Source organism: Hibiscus syriacus, unplaced genomic scaffold (assembly GCF_006381635.1).
Source record: "Hibiscus syriacus cultivar Baekdansim isolate YM2019G1 unplaced genomic scaffold, ASM638163v2 tig00110450_pilon, whole genome shotgun sequence".
Lineage (NCBI taxonomy): Eukaryota > Viridiplantae > Streptophyta > Magnoliopsida > Malvales > Malvaceae > Hibiscus > Hibiscus syriacus.
The window spans coordinates 1,440,749-1,462,615 of record NW_024062743.1 but is presented as its reverse complement, the minus strand read 5'-3'; the positions used below and the strand labels follow the sequence as shown (position 1 = coordinate 1,462,615).

The 21,867-nt window shown below is 37.4% G+C and overlaps 1 protein-coding gene across 2 annotated transcripts; it reads left to right on the top strand.

The window, feature by feature from the left end:
* Nucleotides 1-299: 299 nt before the first annotated feature.
* On the top strand, nucleotides 300-15,655 carry LOC120126090 (trafficking protein particle complex subunit 2-like). 2 transcript variants are annotated; one of them, XM_039144390.1, is made up of 6 exons: nucleotides 300-388; nucleotides 1,802-1,903; nucleotides 7,209-7,294; nucleotides 7,416-7,477; nucleotides 9,340-9,425; nucleotides 15,385-15,655. In XM_039144390.1, the coding sequence occupies exons 2-6, from the start codon at nucleotides 1,841-1,843 to the stop codon at nucleotides 15,475-15,477; spliced, it is 390 nt and encodes a 129-aa protein (XP_039000321.1). In that variant the 5' UTR covers nucleotides 300-388; nucleotides 1,802-1,840; the 3' UTR covers nucleotides 15,478-15,655. The 2 variants fall into 2 exon arrangements, with proteins under 2 accessions (XP_039000321.1, XP_039000320.1); XM_039144389.1 differs by having other exon boundaries at nucleotides 1,802-1,921.
* The last annotated feature ends 6,212 nt before the right edge of the window (nucleotides 15,656-21,867 follow it).

The window sequence follows — 21,867 nt, the reverse complement described above, 5'->3', positions numbered from 1 at the left end:
TCGACTACCATGGGCTACAACGTTAGAACCATGAACTGTTACATTAGAATCGTGAATTTTCACGTCAAAATGTTAATTAAAGGATCACATTGATTTTTTAAAAAAGTGCAAGAGCCTCTGGTGTCTTTTTGCCAATTATTTTAATAATTTAGTTATATAATTTACAAAATTGATAGTTGAGTGGTTAAAATATATCTGTCCTTATAGTTTAATGTCTAGACAAGTAATTTACCCTATGTCAACCTTCTCCCGTGCTTTAGACAGTGCGAACCAAGTTCCCTTGCTCCCCCCCCCCCCCCCCCCCCACACAAATATATTGATTTGTAATCCATTTTTATTTTCTCCTTTAACCTTATTTTTTCATCGCTTTCAAATTCGGTATTTTGAGGTATGAATCAAATAGCCCAGTTACCCTTTTTATTTTCTTTCCTTTTCCTCCTTTTCCTTGTAATGCTTTTGCCTCGGTTAAATACTGGGTTTTCTAGTTTGAGATTCATAGGGATTGTCTGAGGATAAAAGTTTTATTATAACATCAAATCTTGAAATTATAGAATGAAATGAAGATAAATTGGAGCAATTTTTTTTGTTATCATAGATTAGATGCATTTCTAGGTCAAGATTTTGTGTTACCATATATTAGATGTATTTTTTTATTTGTTTGAATTTTCGTTTGCAATTGAAGAACTTAGCTAGAAAATTTGAGGCAGAAGAGCTCTTTTTTGCAACTGAAAAAAAATTCTTTGTATAACAATTGTAGTTTAGGCATCTTATGGGGAAACTTAGTGATGGGTAAGTGTTCGAGACAGATAAGTCTAAGACATGGATGTGATCGTGTTTCATTTTCTTCTTAGTCTTGTAAAACTTAGAGATGGATGAGTGTTCGAGACAAATATCACATGTCTAATTCATGGATGTACTCAACTTATTTTTATAGATTTCTTCTAAATATTTGGAAGGTTATATTCTCATACTAATGTCGGTGTATGCACCAGACACAAGAACTTAATGAAAAATGACAAGTTAGGGTATCATATTTTGTTGACCGAAAGTGTTATATCCCAATAGTTAAAGATTTATGTGAATCTAGTTGCAGCTTGTCCACTTCAAAGGTTTGATGAATATTCCATTTCTAATTCTAAGTTGCTTCTCTAATTAGAATTATATAGAAATTGACTAAAATGTTAGTTATATGAGTTTCATGTTCTTGTTTATTCTACGAGTAAAGTGTAACGCTCATATTTTTCTTTACTTTCAAACCATCTTACTGATCTATGTCTATATCATGTAATATGTACTCTTCTATATTTCTTAAATTTCATTTAAAGACTGGATTGTTGGTACAACTGTGCTTTACTACAGCATTTGGAATTCAAAATAAAGAAAACAGATATCTTGCCTATTAACTCTGAAACAAATTACAGAGAATATTTCCTTTCCTTTAGACTGCACACAAATGCGGATGTGTACACTTTAGACTGGTAGAAGCTATGACCTTTTTTTTTATAACCTGCAGAACCTTATTGATTTAAAATTGTAATCAAAACTCTTAACTTTCCAAATGCTCTATGCTGTTTGAGAAACTGTGTCAACTAGCCCTTTGCCTTTGGAGCATGTATGCTACAGTCAGGATTTTATTTTCTATTTCACTTCTTTTATTCTCCTTTCCTGGAACCGTGCGATTTAAACTTCTGTTTACTCAATTACTGTTTGTGTGTGTGATTTGGTGCACTTTTCTGCATGTATTACACTTTTATGTGCCATATAACCTAACCACCTACATTTTTCTCTCTTTTGATGTTAGAGTTCTGTCAACCGGAGTTGATATTCCCATAACGCAAGGATGACAAGTACAGCTTGCTTTATCATTGTGAGCCGAAATGATATCCCAATATATGAAGCTGAAGTGGGGTCTCTTGCTAAAGTATGATGTTTATTATTTTCTTTGTACATATATTTCTTATAATGAATTCTATTTTATGCATATCTGGAAACCCAAAAATATGATGCATGATTTCTATTGTTTTCACTGTGCAAGATGTGCTAGTGGCTAGAATTGTTTTGTTTTCTTTCTTGGGCATTTAGATCTTTCTTTTTCAGTTACATAATCCATGCTTGTCTTATGAAGAAGGATCATTTACATTTTAATGGCATTTCAAATTTTCTTTGTCTAAAATTACATTAAGTTGATCAAAATTATTAGTATCAAGTTAGTTATTCAGAAGTATTTCATTACATCATCTAGTTACTTTTGCGGCATAACTAGTTTTTTTTTGGATAAGAATTGAAGGCCTCATTAAAAACCCCTTATTAATTAATGGAGCTTGTAAGAAAGCTCCTTAATCATTGGAAGGAGGAAAAGAGTGCCTTAGGATTTCATTCAACAACATAAAATACATAAGATACATCCAGGACAACACCCCCATCTAAAACAGAAAACCATACAACACCCATAACAAATCCAAAAACAATAACACTAACTTAGGCTAAACCGACTAAGCTAGGTCGGCAGCTTTTGATGGTTAGTCCTGTTACCAAAATAGAAAAACTATTACAAGATTTGAGCCTATACAGAACCCGAAGAAAAATCCCAAAACATTACAACAATAAGCCTGCTACACTCAACTGATCCCCTGCTTAGCTAACCTGTCAGCCTCCATATTACAACTCCTAGGAATCCATCTAAGAACAAAGCCCTTAGCAGTAATTAAATCCCCGATTTCCTCCACCAGATCACTGAAAAAAATAGGGGCAGATTGCTGCTTTAGAATCCATTCCACTGCATTTTTGCAATCACTCTGTAATAAGTCTTCCGTTAGCCCAATCAGAAGAATAGAAGAAATCAATTCCTTCCTTAATAGCTTCCAGTTCTGCCAAAGTAGGAAGACCAGGCCCTATTGCAGTAGAGAAAAAGGCTAATGAACAACTGTAAGAATATCTCAAAATACCTCCAATTCCACCTTGCATCCCATCTCCACTAACTGCCCCCATCGACATTGAGTTTAAACACATCCGTTGGAGGAGGAGTCCAGCCAATAACCTTCTTTGGAATAGAAGAATTATGAATTTTATTGCCTGCGAAGGATCCCCTACTAGTAGGCCTGTCTGAATTCGCAAAGTAGGGTATTCAGCTAAATGCCATTTAGCCAACCTAAATCTAATGATAAAGTACATAATAGAGCTGTCAAAATTCCCATTTTCAAATACAACCAGATTCCTTCCCTTCCAAATTGACCAGAAAACAACAGCCGGTATGAACCTCCAAATAGGAGAATTCTACCTAAGGTTCGACCACGAGCAAAGAAGGGAAGATGGATCTTGCGACAACACAGAAGAGATATCCCATAACCTTAGAAAATTGTTCCACATCTCCCTAGCAACAGAACACGATAAGAACAGGTGATCTACGGTTTCTTCATGGGAATGGCATAAGGGACAAAGCACATCCACCAAAGGAATCCCTCTTTTCTTCAACTCCACTCTAACTGCTAATTTACGATGACAAATCTACCACAAAAAAGTTTGAACTCTAGGAGGGGCCAATCCAGCCCAAATCAACTTATTCCACTCAAAACTCCGTTCAGAACTGCCATATAATGTCAATCTACAAGACTTGACCGAGAACATACCATCCCCCTTTTCTGACCAACCAGAAAATCATCCACAGAACCGGACAACGTTATATTGTCAATCAACGACATTAAAGCGATCCACTGGTCCAATTCCCAATCACATAAATTTCTTCTTAGTTGAATATATCAAACCCACCAAACTCAGATACCTTCCCCCATTTATTAGTCGACAAAGTAAAAATTCTGGGGAATTGATTTTTTAATGACAAATCAGCAACCCAAACATCAGTCCAGAAAGCTATCGACCTACCATTTCCCACTTGGATCTTTGAATTATCTCTCAAACAGTCTCCAATCTGATCATTTTTCACATAGTTATTCAGGATACCTCTCCATATCCAAGAATCAAAAGGTGATGCAGCCTTAGAAATCAAAAGAGACAGGTTACTAACGTTGTTTTTACAGCAGATCAACTTTTTCCACTGACTATATTTTTCATTAGCAAATTTCCAAACCCATTTCCTAAGCATGACTCTATTTAACAAACTTAGATCAAGGATTCCCAAACCTCCCTCTTCGAAAGGTTGACAAACCGATTTCCAATTCACCCAGTGAATTCGTTTCTTATCATGGTCTTCTCCCCAAAGGAAGTTAGCCTTCAAAGAGTTCAACTTCTGAGTCACTTTGAGTGGAATTTTGAAAATAAAGAGAAAAAAAGGGGCAAGGAGGACAAGACAGATTTAACCAATACAAGTCTTCTCGCCAACGACAACGATTTAGCTTTCCAACCTGTAAGTCTCTTATTAAAATTCTGGATTACAGGATCCCACATACCCTCTGAGTTCTTCCTTGTACCAATTGGTAAACCAAGATAAGACATTGGAAAAGACCCCACTCCACAGCCCGCTTTCTTAGCCCAATCTTTTATCGTTCAACTTCTATATTAACGCCAAATAAAGTGCTCTTAGGTTTAAATGCAGCCCTGACATAACACCGAAAACCCTCAAAACTCTCCTAATATTTAAAATCTGCAGAAAATGATTAAATCTGCAAACTACAAATGTGTCAAATGGAAGGAATTATCAACCCTACCAATGCTAAACCCTTGGAAAAGACCTAGTTCATCAGCCTTGTTCAACATTAGGTTTAAAAGTTCCCCAACTATATTGAACAGGAGAGGGGACAGACTGCAACATTGTCTCAACCCTTTACTAATGTGGAATTCCTCAGTAGGAGAACCATTCACTAACATCGAAATTGAGGCTGAAGAAACACAACATTCAATTCATGAAATCCATTTTCCCCAAAACCCATAACCTTCAATACTCTCAATAAGATAGGCCATTCAACCGAATCATAAGCCCTACGGAAATCAACTTTGAAAACAACTCCTTTCCTCCCTAGTTTCCTCCAATAGTCAATGCCCTCATTTGCCAAAAGAGCACAGTCTACCCGGAATAAATGCAAACTGCGAAGGGCTTACTAAGCCATTAATAACCGAAACAAGCCTTTTCGAAAGCACTTTGGAAATAATTTTGTATAGGCTGCCAACAAGACTAATGGGTCTGAAGTATTCAATGCCCTTTGGATTCACTTTCTTGGGGATTAGAGTAATAAAAGAGTGATTAACTCCATTTTCCCATTTTCTTCCTCTGTGAAAATCTTGAACAAATTTCATGATATGATCCTTCAATATAGGCCCGAATTTTTTAAAAAAACCCATAGTATACCCATCCGGACCAGGTGCCTTGGCACTGTCCGAGTAAAAGACAGCTTCCCACACTTCTTGTTCAGAAAATTCAACCTCTAAACCATCCTTTTGTTCATCAGTCAATTTGGCGAAATTCAGATTGATTTCATCTACCTCCAGAGCTGTTTTCGCATTGTAATTGAGTTTAAAATAATCTAAGATAGCTGTTCTAATCTGACTCGGAACAGCAATAACTTCCCCAGCCACTTTCAATGATGAAATGGCATTCACTCTGTTCCTATTAAGAGCACATAGGTGATAAAATCTGATATTTCTATCCCCATCCTTTATCCACTTAAGTCGTGACTTTTGAAGCCAAATACATTCCTCCTTCCTATGCAAATCCCACAATTCATTCCTCCAAGACAATAGCTGACCCCAATCTAGTGCAGAAATTCCCCCACCTTGAGACCTCAAATCCAAATCATTAATCCTGTTTTCCAGTTCTGAAATCTGTTCAGAAATCCCCATTTTATTACTGCTTGGCCACTTTTTAATCACTTTCTTTGTTCCTTGGAGTAGACTCAGCAGTCCCCTTCGGGCATTCTCCATCTTTAAATTAGAAACAACATTCTGAACCACCCCAGCAAACCCATCTTCCTCTAGTAAGTAGTTGAAAAAACGGAAGGGCTTAGGACCCCAGTTGTTGACTTCTTCTTCTAGCACCAGAGGATTATGATCAGATAAGGATTTCGGCAACAATTTATGATTTACTTTTGGAAATTTCTGAAAGAAGGTATCACTTATTAGAAACCGATCAAGTCTTATCCAAGTGGAAAACTCCCTATTATTGCACCAAGTAAATCTCCCTCCAACTAACGGAAGATCCATAAGATTAAGATTTTGGACAAAGTTTAAAAGATCCATAGAATGCCAATTTTGAGCCACTCCAATTTTTTCCTCTGGATCTAGATACGCGTTGAAGTCCCCCCCTAAGCATATTGGCAATTGCAAACTTTGTACAAAACACATCAATTCTCTGAAAAACTCCTCCTTATCAACCTCTACCGCTGGACCATACACATTAATAATCACGCAGTCAAAACTTAACGCCTTAAACCTCCCTGATAATGCAATGAATCTCTTATGAATATGTTCCCTGCTGACTTCAAAAAAACTTTCATTCCACAGACATATTAAGCCACCTGCAGATCCAACAGCTGGCTGAATGCTTTTGCCTTTCAGCAAAGTACCCCCCATCTTCCTCAATAATTCACATTCCTGTAGAAGCACAATGATCAGTTTACAACTACTAACTAATCTACCTACTGCTCGGATTTTCTCCTTTTTCCCAAGCCCCCTAACATTCCAGGAAATCATCTTTAGATGAGACATAAAATTGAACAATGGAATAACCTTATCAACCAGACAGCAATACTCAAGAACCCGTTGAAGACCCTTTCAACACCATCTTCATAATCTCTTCTTCCAGTACATGTTGCCCCCTTTAAAAGAAATCCTCAACATATCACAAACCTCCCTGGTGGCAGCGGCTTCATTTCTAGCTATAACTGCGGGTGTTATACTCCGAAGTTACACTGTCTTGATCCAAAGAATCCCTGACCAAATCCCTATTCACCCTTGTATACACTCTATCGTGAAAACTAACAGAGACTTCACCCTCCGAGCAATCACTATCAGAACTGCTTGGAGCAATCCTTAACTTCCTATGTTTACCAAGACATGCCAAGCGAGATAAAAATTGGACCGAATTTTTATTTTTATTTGTTTCATCTTTCTTCCACTTTTTTAATATGATCAGGTGTGGTCAAATCTTGTGAGATCTTTTTACCTTGTACAATACTTGTTTGTTATGCTTGTATCTTTTTGGCCTTGAGTGAGAAGATACTATTTTTTTTCTGCCTTTTTGACTGCATTGCTCTATGCAGAGAGAAGATGCTGCTCAGCTGCATCAATTCATATTACATGCCGCTCTGGATATTGTTCAAGATCTTGCATGGACCACTAGTGCGATGTTGGTTCTATTTTCCGAGATACATCCATTTTAGCTTATCTTGGGGAAATTGTTTTGCTATAGTTAGTTACATTTCTACCTTCCAATAACTTAATAAATTTTATTTGCATTTTGGTTGCAGGTTCTTGAAAGCAATTGACAAGTTCAATGATTTGATGGTATCGGTGTATGTAACAGCTGGTCATATCCTTTATACATATAGAACTGACTTACATATGTCATAGCATATAACCCTAAAACTAATATGTTGATCGTAAATCCAATGTCTGATTTTGTGATGATTCTCATGAATCAAAATAAGGGAAAGTAATTCACCATTGAAATGAGCAGCCTCATAAAACTATTGGCCATTGATGATTGTTGAATTTGAAGCATAGTGTTTAACTACTCTTAAAATATCCTCTAGTTTTGTATCTTGACTATTCTAAAATTTGCTTCTTCCACTGTTACCTGCGTTTATTCAAAGGGACTGTTTTTATAATATTTTTATTTTTTTAATTAATTAATTTAATAATATATATATAATTAATTTTATAATAGTAAAATATTAAATTTAATAATTTTATTTAATAAATTTTTATTAAATATAAAAGTTGATTTTTATAATAGTTGAAGATTTTAAATTGATAATAAAATTAATTTATATCATTTAAAAATAAATAAAATAATGGTTTTAAATATTAAAACAATTAGGATAACCCTAACTATGTGTTGAAATACTTTGAAAACTAAGGACTTGTGAATTATAGAAATGAGTCTTGATTCTTAAGGAGGGGACAAGCAATGGTGAAAAAAGGGGTGTTGAGAGGAGATTAAGTGCTTTTGGAGTGATCCAGTGGGTAATGGGTGTGAATGTACTCTAGAATTAATTTTTAAACTTTTTAGCATAAAAGGTGCTCCTAGCCTACGAAAGGTGTGCGTGCCTTTGCCTTGCACCTTGCGCCCTGGCTCCAGGGACCCTTTGCGCCTCGGTGAACCTAGTGCCTTTTAAAACTAAGCTCCTACAATGTTGCTTTGTTTTGTCACTCATTGAGCGCATGCTGGTCTGTCACCATTGTTGAGCTGTGTAAACTTTGTCACGTGGTTATTTATACTATACATGAATCATTTAGATAGATTGTTTTCTTATCATATAGTTTTATGGTTTTCCTTTTCGTTGGTGTAGTTTCGGTTTATGTTATTCCAACTATTCATTTCTTGACGTACCCATGTTTGACACATATTTGGACATTAGTACAGGGAACCCTTCAAATGCATAGAAAACTTTGAAAAAAAATTAGACATATCCATGTCAGACACAGCGTATCAATCACTCCCAAGTTTTAGCGACATAGGTTTCAATATGCCGTTGTTGGACTCGACATGCTGAAGCAGTATGTTAGCATCAAGAGTTATCATTGTTTTACTACCTATCAGTAATGAGACAATCGATACTGTTCTCATACTCTATCATCTTTACCACCATCCTCATTTATTGCGAATGCCTTTGTCAGCAAGACATATGGGAGGCAAAGGACGTGCGAAATCAAGGATGGGCTTTGATTTGCATTAATTATTATTTTTAGAAAATAAGATAATATTTTACTTTTGCAAGCATCTTTATTGCATTAGGAGTTCTTTCTATATATGGAATTCTTATTTTTAATTTCCTTAGTTTAAGTCTTTTATCTAAACAAGTAAACCTATGTAACCTCTATTTAAAGAGGCTGATTGGTGACAATAAAGATTAAGTGAGAAGTTAATTACATAGTTCTAAGACTATTTTCTAACGAGACTAAGATTGGAAGCTCCCTTCGATGAGTCCCACCTGTTCATCATAAGCAACTCTCGTGGCAGGAATCGTAACAAGGGGAAAGCCCCCTCAATTGAAGTAGATTTCCTTACGGATCGTCTGGTGACTCGATCCTTAATCTGTGAATGTAACACCATTGTTCCCAACCACTTGTTTTTGCAGTTCAAAGCTTGAGTGTAGCATTTATGTTACATATACCTTTCGGTTTTCCTGTTGCTAGTTCTGATTTATGATTTCCTTGACTTAATCATACATACACGATTTATGCTACTTCATGACTCTCGTAATGAAGATGGAATCAAGAGCTTTTTCCAAGAGGTTCATGAGCTTTATATAAAGGTAATTACTTCTCCCATTTCTCCTGTTAACCCCTTTCTCTTGGAAAATTTCGGAATACTTTTCATTTTGACAGTTAATTTCCTTTAGGTCTTCGTTGATTCTTTTTTCATTCTTCTTGGTGTACTGTTTGTTTTCTGTTGTAATGCTTTAGTTGTTCGGATGTGTTAATTTCTTTGATACAATCTCGGTTTTCATTTTGTGGACATCTGTTAATAACACAATTCAAACTTGCACTACAAGATTCCGAAGGCTGCTTCATATTTACTTGGAAAGGTTTATAAAAGTCTTGTATATTTTTCATAGTAAACTGCTCTAAAGATTTCCTGTGTATCTTTTTCCATTTTAATGCCTTTTTCTATTAGCATCATATGGAATTTTCTTGTTTCATACTATACTTACATTACCTGAAATTTTCATTTTCCTTGAACTATTCATGTCTGGCACTTGTTTTCAGATTTGGATGCGAGATATAATCCTTCAATGTTTAAAAACTTGTAAAAAAAAATGGGAGGAAAAATTCTGAGTGGTTCGGCAGTAGTTCTTGCTGAAGGTTCTGCTGGTGGATTAATAACCTTGTGGAATGAGGAGTTTGTTGTGAAGGAAGGAAGTTATTCATAGGAGATTTGTGGCAATAAAGGGAATTATGGAAGGAATTTCAGGGATTTGTTGTTTCGTTAATGTGTATGGTCCGAGCGTGGATGCGGAAAAGGAGCTGTTTTTTAGGAAGTTATTATTCTTTTTGGAAAATATTGATTGCCCAGTGTGTTTAGGAGGAGATTTCAATACTGTTTTGTCTCAAGAAGAGAAAGATGGAGGTGCTGTGAATTTGATATCAATGAATATTTTCAGAGATTTTGTGAGTAAAGCTAATTTGATTGATTTGCTTTGTCTGGAGGTCGATTTACATGGTGTAATAATAGGGAAGTCCCGATGTATGTAAGGTTGGATCGTTTCTTGGTAGATCAGAGGTTCCTAACTTTATTTCTCAAGATAAACCAAATACAACAGTCAAGGCCTGTTTCTGATCATAATTTGATTATGTTGGAGAATAGTGAATGTAATTGGGGTCCTAAACCGTTCATGATGTTTAATTATGTTTTGGAGGAGGATGGGTTTGGTGAGATGATGGAGGGGGAGTTGGTTAATCTCTGTAAAGAAGAAAAGAGGAAGTCCATTTCCAGTGTGCTAAAAGGGGTGAAGGATGCGATAAAGAGATGGTCGAGGAAGGGTTATCTTGAGCTGCCAGGAAAAATCAGTAGGTTGGAGGAAGAAATTCAGGAGAGGGAATTGGCTACGCAACAAGGTCTTTCCACGGTGTCAATGAATTCATTAGTTGAAGCAAAAAAAGAATTGTGGGACCTTTATAAGAAAGAAGAATCAATTTGGTTTCAAAAGTGAAGGTTGAAGTAGAGTTTAGAAGGAGACAAGAACACAAGATTCTTTCATCAAAGTGCTGGAGCTAGAGGAGGAGGAACTGTATTAAGTCCCTCAAGGTGGGTAATGAAGTTACCTCTGATCCTAGCTTAATTAAAGCTTCGGTGGTGGAGTTCTTTAAAGAGTTAACCATAAGAATACATTGGAGGTTGAGGAATTGGATTTGGAGTTTTTGAAACTTTCGAAAGAGCATAGTAGGGCTCTTGAGAAGCCATTTTCTGAAGAGGAAATATGGGCAACAATTGCTCATTCGGATAACAATAAAGCTCCTGGCCCTGATGGGCTGAATTTAGGGTTTTTCAAGAAATTCTGGCCAAATTTAAAAGAAAATATCATGTTTTTAAGGAGTTTTATGAGGGGAAGGAGTGGAATTTGGAAGTGAATCATTCTTTCATCTCTCTTATACCTAAGAAGGCTAATTCGGAGGGGCTAGAAGATTTTAGGCCAATTAGCCTCGTTGGAGGGTTATATAAAATCCTTTCAAAGGTCTTTAGCTAGAAGTCTGAGTTTGTGCATCAATGAGATAATAAGTCCGTCACAATTTGCTTTTATTCCGGGGAGACACATAATGGATTGTTCGTTTATTGCAAATGAAGGAATTGATTTGTGGAGGAAGAAAGGATTGAAGGGTGCAGCCTTTAAGGTGGATTTTAAGAGAGCCTATGATTCGGTGGATTGGTTGATCTTGATGAAAATAATGGGTAAAATGAGGTTTGGTGATAAATGGCGTTCATGGATTTATCAATGTATGTCAACAGCTTCCATTTCGGTTTTAGTGAATGGGACACCTACGGAGAAAATTCACACTGCAAGAGGATTAAGACAGGACTGTTCGCTTTCTCCTATGTTGTTTAATTTGGGGGCCGAATTGTTACACTTGTTAGTTAAAGCAGTGGACAAGGGAATGTTTTTGGGTCTTGAGTTAGGTGTTCATGATCGTTCCTTCAAGCTGTCGCATTTGCAATTTGCGGATGATCTTATAATTTTTAGCAAGGCCTCTATTTGTGATTTGCTGAATGTTAGAAGGGTTCTTCTAATTTTTGAATTGTTGGCGGGATTGAAGTTAAATCTAGCTAAGAGCAGATTGTTTGGAATTAATGTTGAGGAGGAGGTGGTAGTTTCTTGGGCTAAGGAAATTGGTTGTTCAGTGGGATATTTTCCATCGGAGTATTTAGGCTTACCCTTGGGGACCAAGAGAAATTCGATTTCCTTGTGGGAGCCAGTTGTATAGAGATTTCACAACAAGTTGACTGGATGGAAGGCAAATTCTTTATGGATGGCAGGGTGGTGTTGGTAAAATCAATGTTGTCCCTCCCCATTTATTTTCTTTCTATCTTTCGAATGCCTTGTTCTGTGTTGAATAAATTAAATTCTATCATGGCATCCTTTTTTTTGGGGGAATCGACAGGAAAAAGGAACATTCATTGGGTGAATTGGAATTTGGTGTGTAAGCCTAAGAGGTTGGGGGTCTAGGGATTCCGAATTTGTTACTTTTGAAAGGGCCCTTCTGGGGAAATGGGTATGGAAATTTGCTATAGAAAAGGTTTCTTGGTGGAAAAGAGTGGTGTGTTGTGTGTATAATTTGGATTCGAACTCCAATATGATTGGGAATTCTTGGATAGCACGTGCCTCTTGGATTTGGAAAGAAGTTAAAAATTTCTTTTCTTGTGATGGATTTGGGGATTGTCTAAGGAAAAATTTGCATTTGAGAACGGGAAATGAAGAATCAGTGGAGTTTTGGCATGATGTTTGGTTGGGAGTAATTCCCCTTAAAGATCAGTTTTTGAGGCTTTTTGCTCTCTCGAATAATAAAGGGGGTAAAGTTGTAGAGTTCAAGGTGAATAATGCTTTGGGTTTGGTGTGGGATATTCAAATGAGAAGGAACTTGGTGGATTGGGAGGATGAATAATGGTTACAGCTTATCTTGTCGTTGAATAATATCAATTTGTCTCCTTATGAAGAAGACTGCTGGATATGGGTAGGGAATGGAGAGGGCTGTTATTTAGCTAAATCTTGCATCAAGAATTTTTTTGACCAGGCTGCTAATGAGGGGAATGGTACTTGGGAAAGGCATATTTAGGTAAGGGTTACACCCCCGTGTGGAGACTTTTGTTTGGCAAGTTGCACACCAAAGAGTGGCGGTTAAGGAGGAATTGTTGAAGCGAGGAGTGGCTGGGATTGAGAGCCCTTATGTTCGATGTGTCGTAGATATAGAGAAACGGTTTCACATTTTTTTTTGCATTGTGAGGTATTATGGGGTCTGTGGTCTAGATTTTTGAATTTTTGGAATGTTTCCTTTGTGGTTCCAAAGAATATGATTGATTTCATCATTTTGTGGGATGACTTACTTTTGAAATCCATTATTTGGAAATCCATTCCAAGGGCGGTGATGTGGACGGTTTGGAAATGCAGGAACGAGGTAATTTTTCAAAAAGGGAAGGCGGATGCAACATTGTTTTTCTTTCTTGTTCGATTTAGAACATCTACTTGGTTTGGTTCTAGATTTAAGGATGTGCATATCCCGTTTGACTCCTTAGTGGGAGATTTAAAATTAGTTGATTCAGTGGGAAGACAGAAAAAGGGTTGTTCTCCTTCAACGTGGTGGGTTCCTCCTCCGGATGGTTTCTTTAAGCTTAATGTAGATGGTGCGATGGTGAGGGGATGGGATAAATGAGGAATAGATGGACTAATTAGGGACAGTAGAGGTATGTTGATCGAGCTGTTTTCAGAAAGGGTTGGGGGCGGGCCTCCTATACTGGCAAAACTATTGGCCATTAAGAGAGGGTTGATTCTTCTTGAAGAATTGGGATCTACCCTAAGTCAGAGGGTTATTATAGAATCGGATTCTAGTACAACACTGAAATGGATTAAAAATCTGGATTTATGCACCCCTATGTTTCAGTCCTTGGCGAAAGATATAGCTTCTCGTATGGAAGGACAAGATATTATTTCAAGGCATGTCCTGAGAGCTACTAATTGGGAATCGGACAAGTTAGCTAAAGATGGTATTGATTGATTATTAGGTTATGTTTTTGGTTTGTTAAGGTGTAGGGAAATGTTTGTTTTCTGTGGGGTGTTTCTTTTCAGTTTTATGTAGTATCAGTAGGATGTTTGGTACTGGCTGTGTATTATTGTTCTGATTAATAAAATTCATAGGCACTCTTTTCCTCCTTCCAATGTCCTTCATGTTATTGTTGCAACATCGAGGGTATGAAGGGGTTTTTTAATGAGGTCTAATTTTCTATCAAAAAAAAAAAACTTGTAAAAAAATTGAGCATATTCATACAGTACATGCACATGTATGATGTATCTAACACTTGAGTCAGGTAACATTGTTTTTCTATCGTAATTTTTGTGACAAAGTCCTCATTTCTTTCACGTTTTGACTGATTCTTCTACTTTTAAATCTTGGTAATGGGCAGATCCTTCTTAATCCACTCTATATGCTGATTTCCCGCTTTAAATCATCTTTATTTTTTCTTGGGGACTTTCCAGTTGGGTTGTCTGATTCATCTTTTTTTCTTAAATTGTCCATGTTCGACATATAATCTTTTGATTACTGAGCATACTCGTGTTGTATATGTATGGATCTGGAAAACACCTTCTGCAACTTTTGGGTCAAAATATGCTGCCAGTGATTGTTCTGTAGCAATGTTTGACATTAAGCCCCTACACTTTAAAAAATTATGAGTTAAATCCTTTTACTTTATTTGATTAAAAGATCTCCAGTTCTATTGTTGATAACGTTAGTATTTTTGTCAAAATTGGCTCATCATACCATCATGTATGCTTAGTTAATAATAATGGCATGATTGCATGTATTATTAAACTGGGATTTTTAAATTAAAAAAGAGGATTTAATTTTTGGGTAAAGTACACAAATGGTCCCCCGACTATAGGGTATTGTTTTGTTGAGTCCCATGACTATTGAAAGTTACAAAATAGTTCTTCGATTATAGGGTGTTGTTTTGTTGAGTCCTCTGACAATTAAAAGTTACAAAATGGTCATCGGACTATTCATATATTTCCAAACTCGACATTTTCTCTTAAAAATTGACGGTAGTGTGAGCTGGATGTAAACTTGATGACTGGGATATGGTAAAAATCTGATCTCAAAATCTCAAACGACTATATAGTCGAAACGGTTATGAGATCAAATTTTATCATATCCTAGTCAACATGTTAATATCTAGCTCAGACAATCGACAATTTTTTAACAAAAAATGACGAGTTTGGAACATATGAGTAGTTGAGTGACCATTTTGTATTTTTTATTTGTTGGGGACTCAACAAATCAACACCCTATAGTCGAAGGACCATTGTGTAACTTTCATTAGTTAGAGGACTCAACAAAATAATACCCTATAGTCAGAGGACCATTTGTGTGCTGCACCCTTAATATTTAAAGCTTATTCCAAACTTCATTCAAGTACAAGATTAACACCTAATTCTTTTGCTGTAAATTTTTTGTGCATCTTGCGTATTTGGACTGATTTCCAGTCACTAAAATATTGGCAATGTGCAGATCCTTCTAAATCCACTCTACCTGCCTGGTTCCCGGATTACTTCATCGCATTTCGACACAAAAGTTCGAGCCCTTGCAAGAAAGTGTTTATAGACTCCATTGTTATCTCGTGTTGAAGAATTCCCCCAGTATGTTGCAGACAATTGAGATTTTATGATGTTCTCTGTGTTTATTCAAATATACTGAAACGTTAAACCATTTTTCTGACATCCGTTGGTGTTTGTTTACATTATTACTGGCTTTGTGGCAATTTTATGAATTGGGTTTTTGATTTTGTTGTCTGTCAGAATGGCAGAGATGAAAAACATCAGAGATGAAAGCTAGATAATAGAATTGATATTGTCCTTGTGTTGGGTTGGGTTGCCTCTATCAATCATGTTTGGTTCATAGAGCCGAAGGCGTTTAGGCCTCTGTGCAAAGATGAGTAATTTATTTACGCACCGGAGGTTTGAATCTATGACCTATTTTATTTAGCAAGTTGGGCAATACTTGGACCAGGATTGTCCATACTAATATCATAGTGTTCGTGTTTTTGAATTTGGATAATGGATTGTATCTCCTACTTTATAGAATCTGTGTAGCTGGTAAAGGTAAAATGATACATCAGCTCCCTATGTAATTGATTTGAGGGCTGGATGTAATCCCCTAGACCCGGCCTATGCGTTTCAACTAAGTTAATAGATCACATACATGATTCTTAAAGACATTTTCTGAAACCGTTATCCAATCAATGTAAAACCACATTATTCATGACATGAAATTATAATAAATTATACTATTAAAACTCAACTCTTAAATATAAAACCAATCAGTAATAAATTAATTTAAAATCTATCTTAAAAATCAAAATCACGATAAACTGAATAGTAATAACAAAAGTATCATCATTATAAAATCCAATACTTTAAAATAGATCCATGTCACCAGAATAAAGTTAACTTGCAAGTTTAAAATATTACAATCAGATATACTTCAAGAGATATGTTGATCCTCCAAGTGTTCGAACCGAGTTATCTAACCAACAGTATCTGAAAGGGAAAAAAATATTTTCGAAAGGTGAGCTATGCTAAGTTTGTCCCAACATTACCATAAAATCACAATAGGTGCATTAAACAAATCATAGTCCAGTAAATCTCACAAATTCGTAAAAGAGTTTAACTTTTGAAAATCATAGTTTAAACCCTTTTTTGGTACACCATAAGTAGTTCCCAAAATTATTTTTCATATAGCTTACTTTATGCACATAGCAAAAAGAAAGTCGACTTAAGGATAGGCTATGATGCTTGCATCCTTAAGCCCAAGTCAATAAGTCCATATAGCTTACGCTAAGCACACAGCAAAGGAAAGTCGACCTAATGAAACATCTTGGGGCCCTCAAGAGTCACATTAGGCCCGTTTATTAGCTTGATCAGAGCTATACAATTGTAGTTCAATCCATCCCAAAATCAATATCCATATACCAGTCATCAAAGTCCATAAATCATCAACAATAAATCGGTGTACCAACAATAATAATCCATAGATTTCAATGTACCATATTTCAAAACATATAAAACCATTATGTAGTAAACAAGAACACACCTCGATAATGGGTTCAGATAGTAGATCTACTGATTGTGGTTTCACCACGCTCTGTTACAATTTTTGCACGGGTGAATACTGATATACGTGGTTTAACTGATCTAGAAGAGCTGAGTCGAGCTGTCGAACGATCAGGAGAGTCTCTTGTACCTTCAAACAATAATAATTAATCAACCCCAAATATTACTTAATTATTCAAAGCTAAAATTCTTAAGTATATAAGCATTTTTCGGGTTTGACTATCATTTTGGGGTAGTTCGAGTCTGAATTTGGCCAAACGAATTGCGGAATCGGAATCAGGACGTCGAAAAACATAAAGTATGACTTTTCAAAAATTCAAATTCTTGGTCAAAGTCAAAGCCAACCACTTTGACCGTTGATTTGGAGGCCTTCGGGTTCGAATTTGAAGAAACGGACTTCGGAAATGGATTCGGGACGTCGAAAAATATCAGAATAAGTATACTCGGAAAAGATTTACGGTCGTTTAAGGGCCGGTCAAAGCCATTTTAAGTTTTGGTCAAAGGAAAATTGGACGGCGTCGGAATCGGAGTTGGAAACTGCGTATGGGAAAGGAAAATTGGGAGCATTTTGGTTCTGAAAATCAGAACCAAATGCACGCTTATAATCAAAGCTGCCGACAGTTTTAGGGTAAATTCAAGGCTTGGTTCTTGGATTTCCTTCACTTCTAAAATGACCTATAAACTCTCATAAATTTTGATTTAGTCACAAACAATTTACCAATTTTCACAATTAACCTCCAATTTCAATTAAATATTATTTTGTAAATATTCGGGTTGTTACAATTCTCCCCCTCTACAAGAAATTTCGTCCTCGAAATTTACCTTATGAGAACAGTTGAGAAACTGAGCCTCCATTGACTCCAATGTCTCCCAAGTAGCTTCTGAGAGGCCTCGGTTACTCCATTGAACTTTGACCATTGGAATACGCCTATTCCGAATAACTCGCTCATCTCTTTCTAAGAATTGAATGGGCTCCTCCTCATATGATAAATCAGGTCTCAGCTCTACTTCCTCAACCTGAATGATGTGACTTGGATCTGGACGGTATCGCCTTAACATAGACACATGAAAAACATCATGAATACGACTAAGATGGGAAGGCAACTCGAGCTGATAAGCAACAGATCCAACTTTCTTCAAAATACGATACGGCCCAATAAATTGCGGACTCAGTTTACCCTTACGTCCAAATCTCAATACTTTCTTCCAGGGTGAAACTTTTAAAAAGACCTGATCTCCAACCTCAAACTGTATATCTTTCATTCTCTGATCTGTAAAAGATTTCTACCTATCAAATGCCTCTTTCAGACGGTCACAGATCAATCTGACTGTGTCCTCTGTCTCCCGCACTAACTCAGGTCCCAAAGTCTTCCTATCACGCAACTCGGTCCAACAAATCGAGGTGCGACACCTACGCCCATAGAGTGCTTCATAGGGTGCCATACGAATGCTGGTCTGGTAACTGTTATTAATAGCGAATTCAGCCAAAGGCAAAAAGTTCTCCCAGCTACCATGAAAATCGATTACACAACCCCGTAACATATCCTCCAGAATCTGAATTACTCTCTCAGATTGACCATCAGTTTGTGGGTGGAAGGAGGTACTATAATTCAATCTCGTACCCAAAGCCGTATGTAGCGCCTTCCAAAATCTCGAAGTAAATCTCGGATCTCGATCTGAAATGATAGATAACGAAACACCATGCAATCTAACAATCTCTGAAATATACAACCTCGCCAACTTGTCCAACGTATAATTTACCCGTACAGGAATGAAGTGAGCTGACTTTGTAAGTCTGTCAACAATCACCCAAATTGAGTCCTTTTTCGAAGGAGTCATAGGTAAACCAGTAACAAAATCCATAGTAATACGCTCCCATTTCCATTCAGGAATCTTGATAGGTTGTAATAAACCTGATAGATGTTGATGTTCCGCCTTAACTTGCTGACAAGTCAAACACCTCGCCACAAAATTCGAGATGTCCTTCTTCATGCCGACCCAATGATACCTCTCTCTCAAATTTCGATACATCTTATCTCCACCGGGGTGCATAGCATATGGACTACTATGAGCCTCCGTGAGGATATTCTGCCTCAACTCAGCATCATCCGGCACACAATACTGACCTTTGAAGCATAAAACTTCATCCCGATCAAGGGCGTAATCTGAGCTTGTCCCTTGCTCTACTAGCTCAAAGATGGAAAGCAAGGAGCTATCAAGGGACTGCTTAGCTTTGATCTCATCAACCAAGGTCGGTTTAACTTGTAATTCTGCTAACAGAGTGCCATCGTCATATAAATTCATCCTGGCCATTAAAGATCTCAACTCTGTTACCGTCTTTCGACTCAAAGCATCCGCTACAATATTATCTTTACCAGGGTGATAATCAATCACGCAATCATAATCCTTTAGAAGCTCTAGCCAGCGTCGCTGTCTCAAATTAAGCTCCTTCTGGGTCAAAAGATACTTTAAACTCTTATGATCCGTGAAAATGTAACACTTCTCTCCATAAAGATAGTGTCTCCAAATCTTCAAGGCAAAAATCATTGCTGCTAACTCCAAATCATGAGTAGGATAATTACACTCATGCGGTCGCAGCTGACGGGATGCATAAGCCACCACCTTACCTTCCTGCATTAGAACACATCCGAGTCCTGAGTGTGACGTATCACTATACACTGTAAAATCCTTCCCGGACTCTGGTTGAATCAACACTGGTGCTTGAGTCAATACTGCCTTTAATTTCTCAAAGCTCTCCTGTTGTGCCTTACCCCAGTCAAACGGCACATTCTTCCTTAACAACTTTGTCAAAGGAGAAGCAATGATCGAGAAGCCCTCAACAAAACGTCGATAATAACCAGTCAAGCCCAAGAAACTGCAGATTTCAGAGATATTCTTGGGTCGTTTCCAATTCACAATAGCCTCGATCTTGCTTGGATCGACCTGAATACCTCGTGCAGAAATAATATGCCCCAGAAACGACACTTCTTGAAGCCAAAATTCACACTTGCTTAGTTTGACATATAGACGATGCTCTCTCAAAGTCCGCAAAACGATTTTCAAATGCTCATCATGCTCAACCTCAGTACGAGAATAGATTAGAATATCATCAATAAAGACCACCACAAATTGATCCAAATATGGTCGGAACACCCGATTCATCAAATCCATGAAAGCTGCATGAGCATTCATCAAACCAAAAGGCATCACTAAGAATTCATAATGACCATATCTAGTGCGAATGGCCGTCTTGGCAACATCAGATCCTTTAACTTTCAATTGATAATAACCCGAACGAAGATCAATCTTAGAGAATACAATAGCTCCTCGCAACTGATCAAATAAGTCATCAATCCTGGGTAGTGGATATTTATTCTTGACCGTCATCTGATTCAACTTCCGATAGTCAATACATAATCTTAGCGACCCATCCTTTTTTTTCACGAACAGAACTGGAGCTCCCCATGGTGAAGTACTATGCCGAATAAATCCTCGATCGAATAATTCTTGCAATTGGACCTTCAACTCCTTAAGTTCTTTTGGGGCCATGCGATAAGGTGCCATAGAAATAGGTACAGATCCCGGATAAGTCTCTATCTCGAACTCTACCTCTCTATCAGGAGGTAAACCAGACAACTCCTCTGGAAAGACATTAGGAAACTCGCTAACTGTACGGATCTCTTCGATCGTGGACAATGAACCTTTAGTGTTCAAAATACAAGCAATGAAAGTCTCATACCCCTTCCGGATCATATGATCAATTTCCATAGCTGAAACTATATTGGAGAGATAGCCACGCTGTTCACCAATTAACACAACGGTCCGACCATCTGAAGTCTTTAGAGTAGCCCGCTTGTATTCGCAATCCAGATTTACCTTGTGTTTATTTAACCAATCCATCCCAAGAATTAGATCGAACTCCTCTAAAGGAAGTTCCATAAGATCAGCGAGAAAAATTTCTCCCTGAACCTCGAGAGGTCAACACCGAAATACTTTATTCACTAATACCACTTGTCCTACTGGACTCGTAACTATAACAGTATTTTCAGTGTTCTCGATCAGAATCTGAAGGTTTCGAGATACCGAGCTCGATACATAGGAGTGAGTGGAGCCATTGTCCAGTAATGCAAAGTATGGGATAGAATAAATAGTAAATGTACCTGCTATAACCTCAGGCTCATCTCTGTCATCCCGACGTCTAGTGACATAAACAAAAGCTGGTTGTCTAGCCTCAGAAACTGTTGGCCCTCTATTTTGCTGAGGTCGGGCTCTACTGTTAGTCCTGGATGCTGAACCACGAGCCTTTACTTGGCTACGATCTCTAATTGGAGTCTGTACTGTAGTATGAGTACGTACAAGAGTCTGAATAGCGGTATGCTCAAACGAAGCTAGCTGAGGACAATCCCTCCGAAAATGACCACTAGATCCACACTGATAGCAAATACCCATCTTCTTACGACACTCTCCTGTGTGTTGTTTACCACAAAACTAACAAAGGAACACATGATAATACGACGAGGAACCACCTCGACTGCCAACTAACGGTGAGGATGCTGCAGGCCTGAAACGTGTATTGCTTCTCTGAGGGACTGAAGTACGAGTCCTTTTCCCGGACTGTGCTGATGACTCCATCAGGCCTGAAAATTTCTTAGATCGTTCCTGTTCAACACGCTCTCTACCAGAAGCTAAAACCTCCACCTCTTCAGCATCTTTGGCTCTGCCCACAAGCACATCAAATATCTCATCTTGATGGGTTACAACTTACCTACGCAGCTCGTATCTGAGTCCAAGGGCAAATTTACGACATCGATCTCTCTCAGTAGGTACCATACTGAATCCATACTTCAGCAACTTCAAGAACTCGATCTCATACTCAGAAACA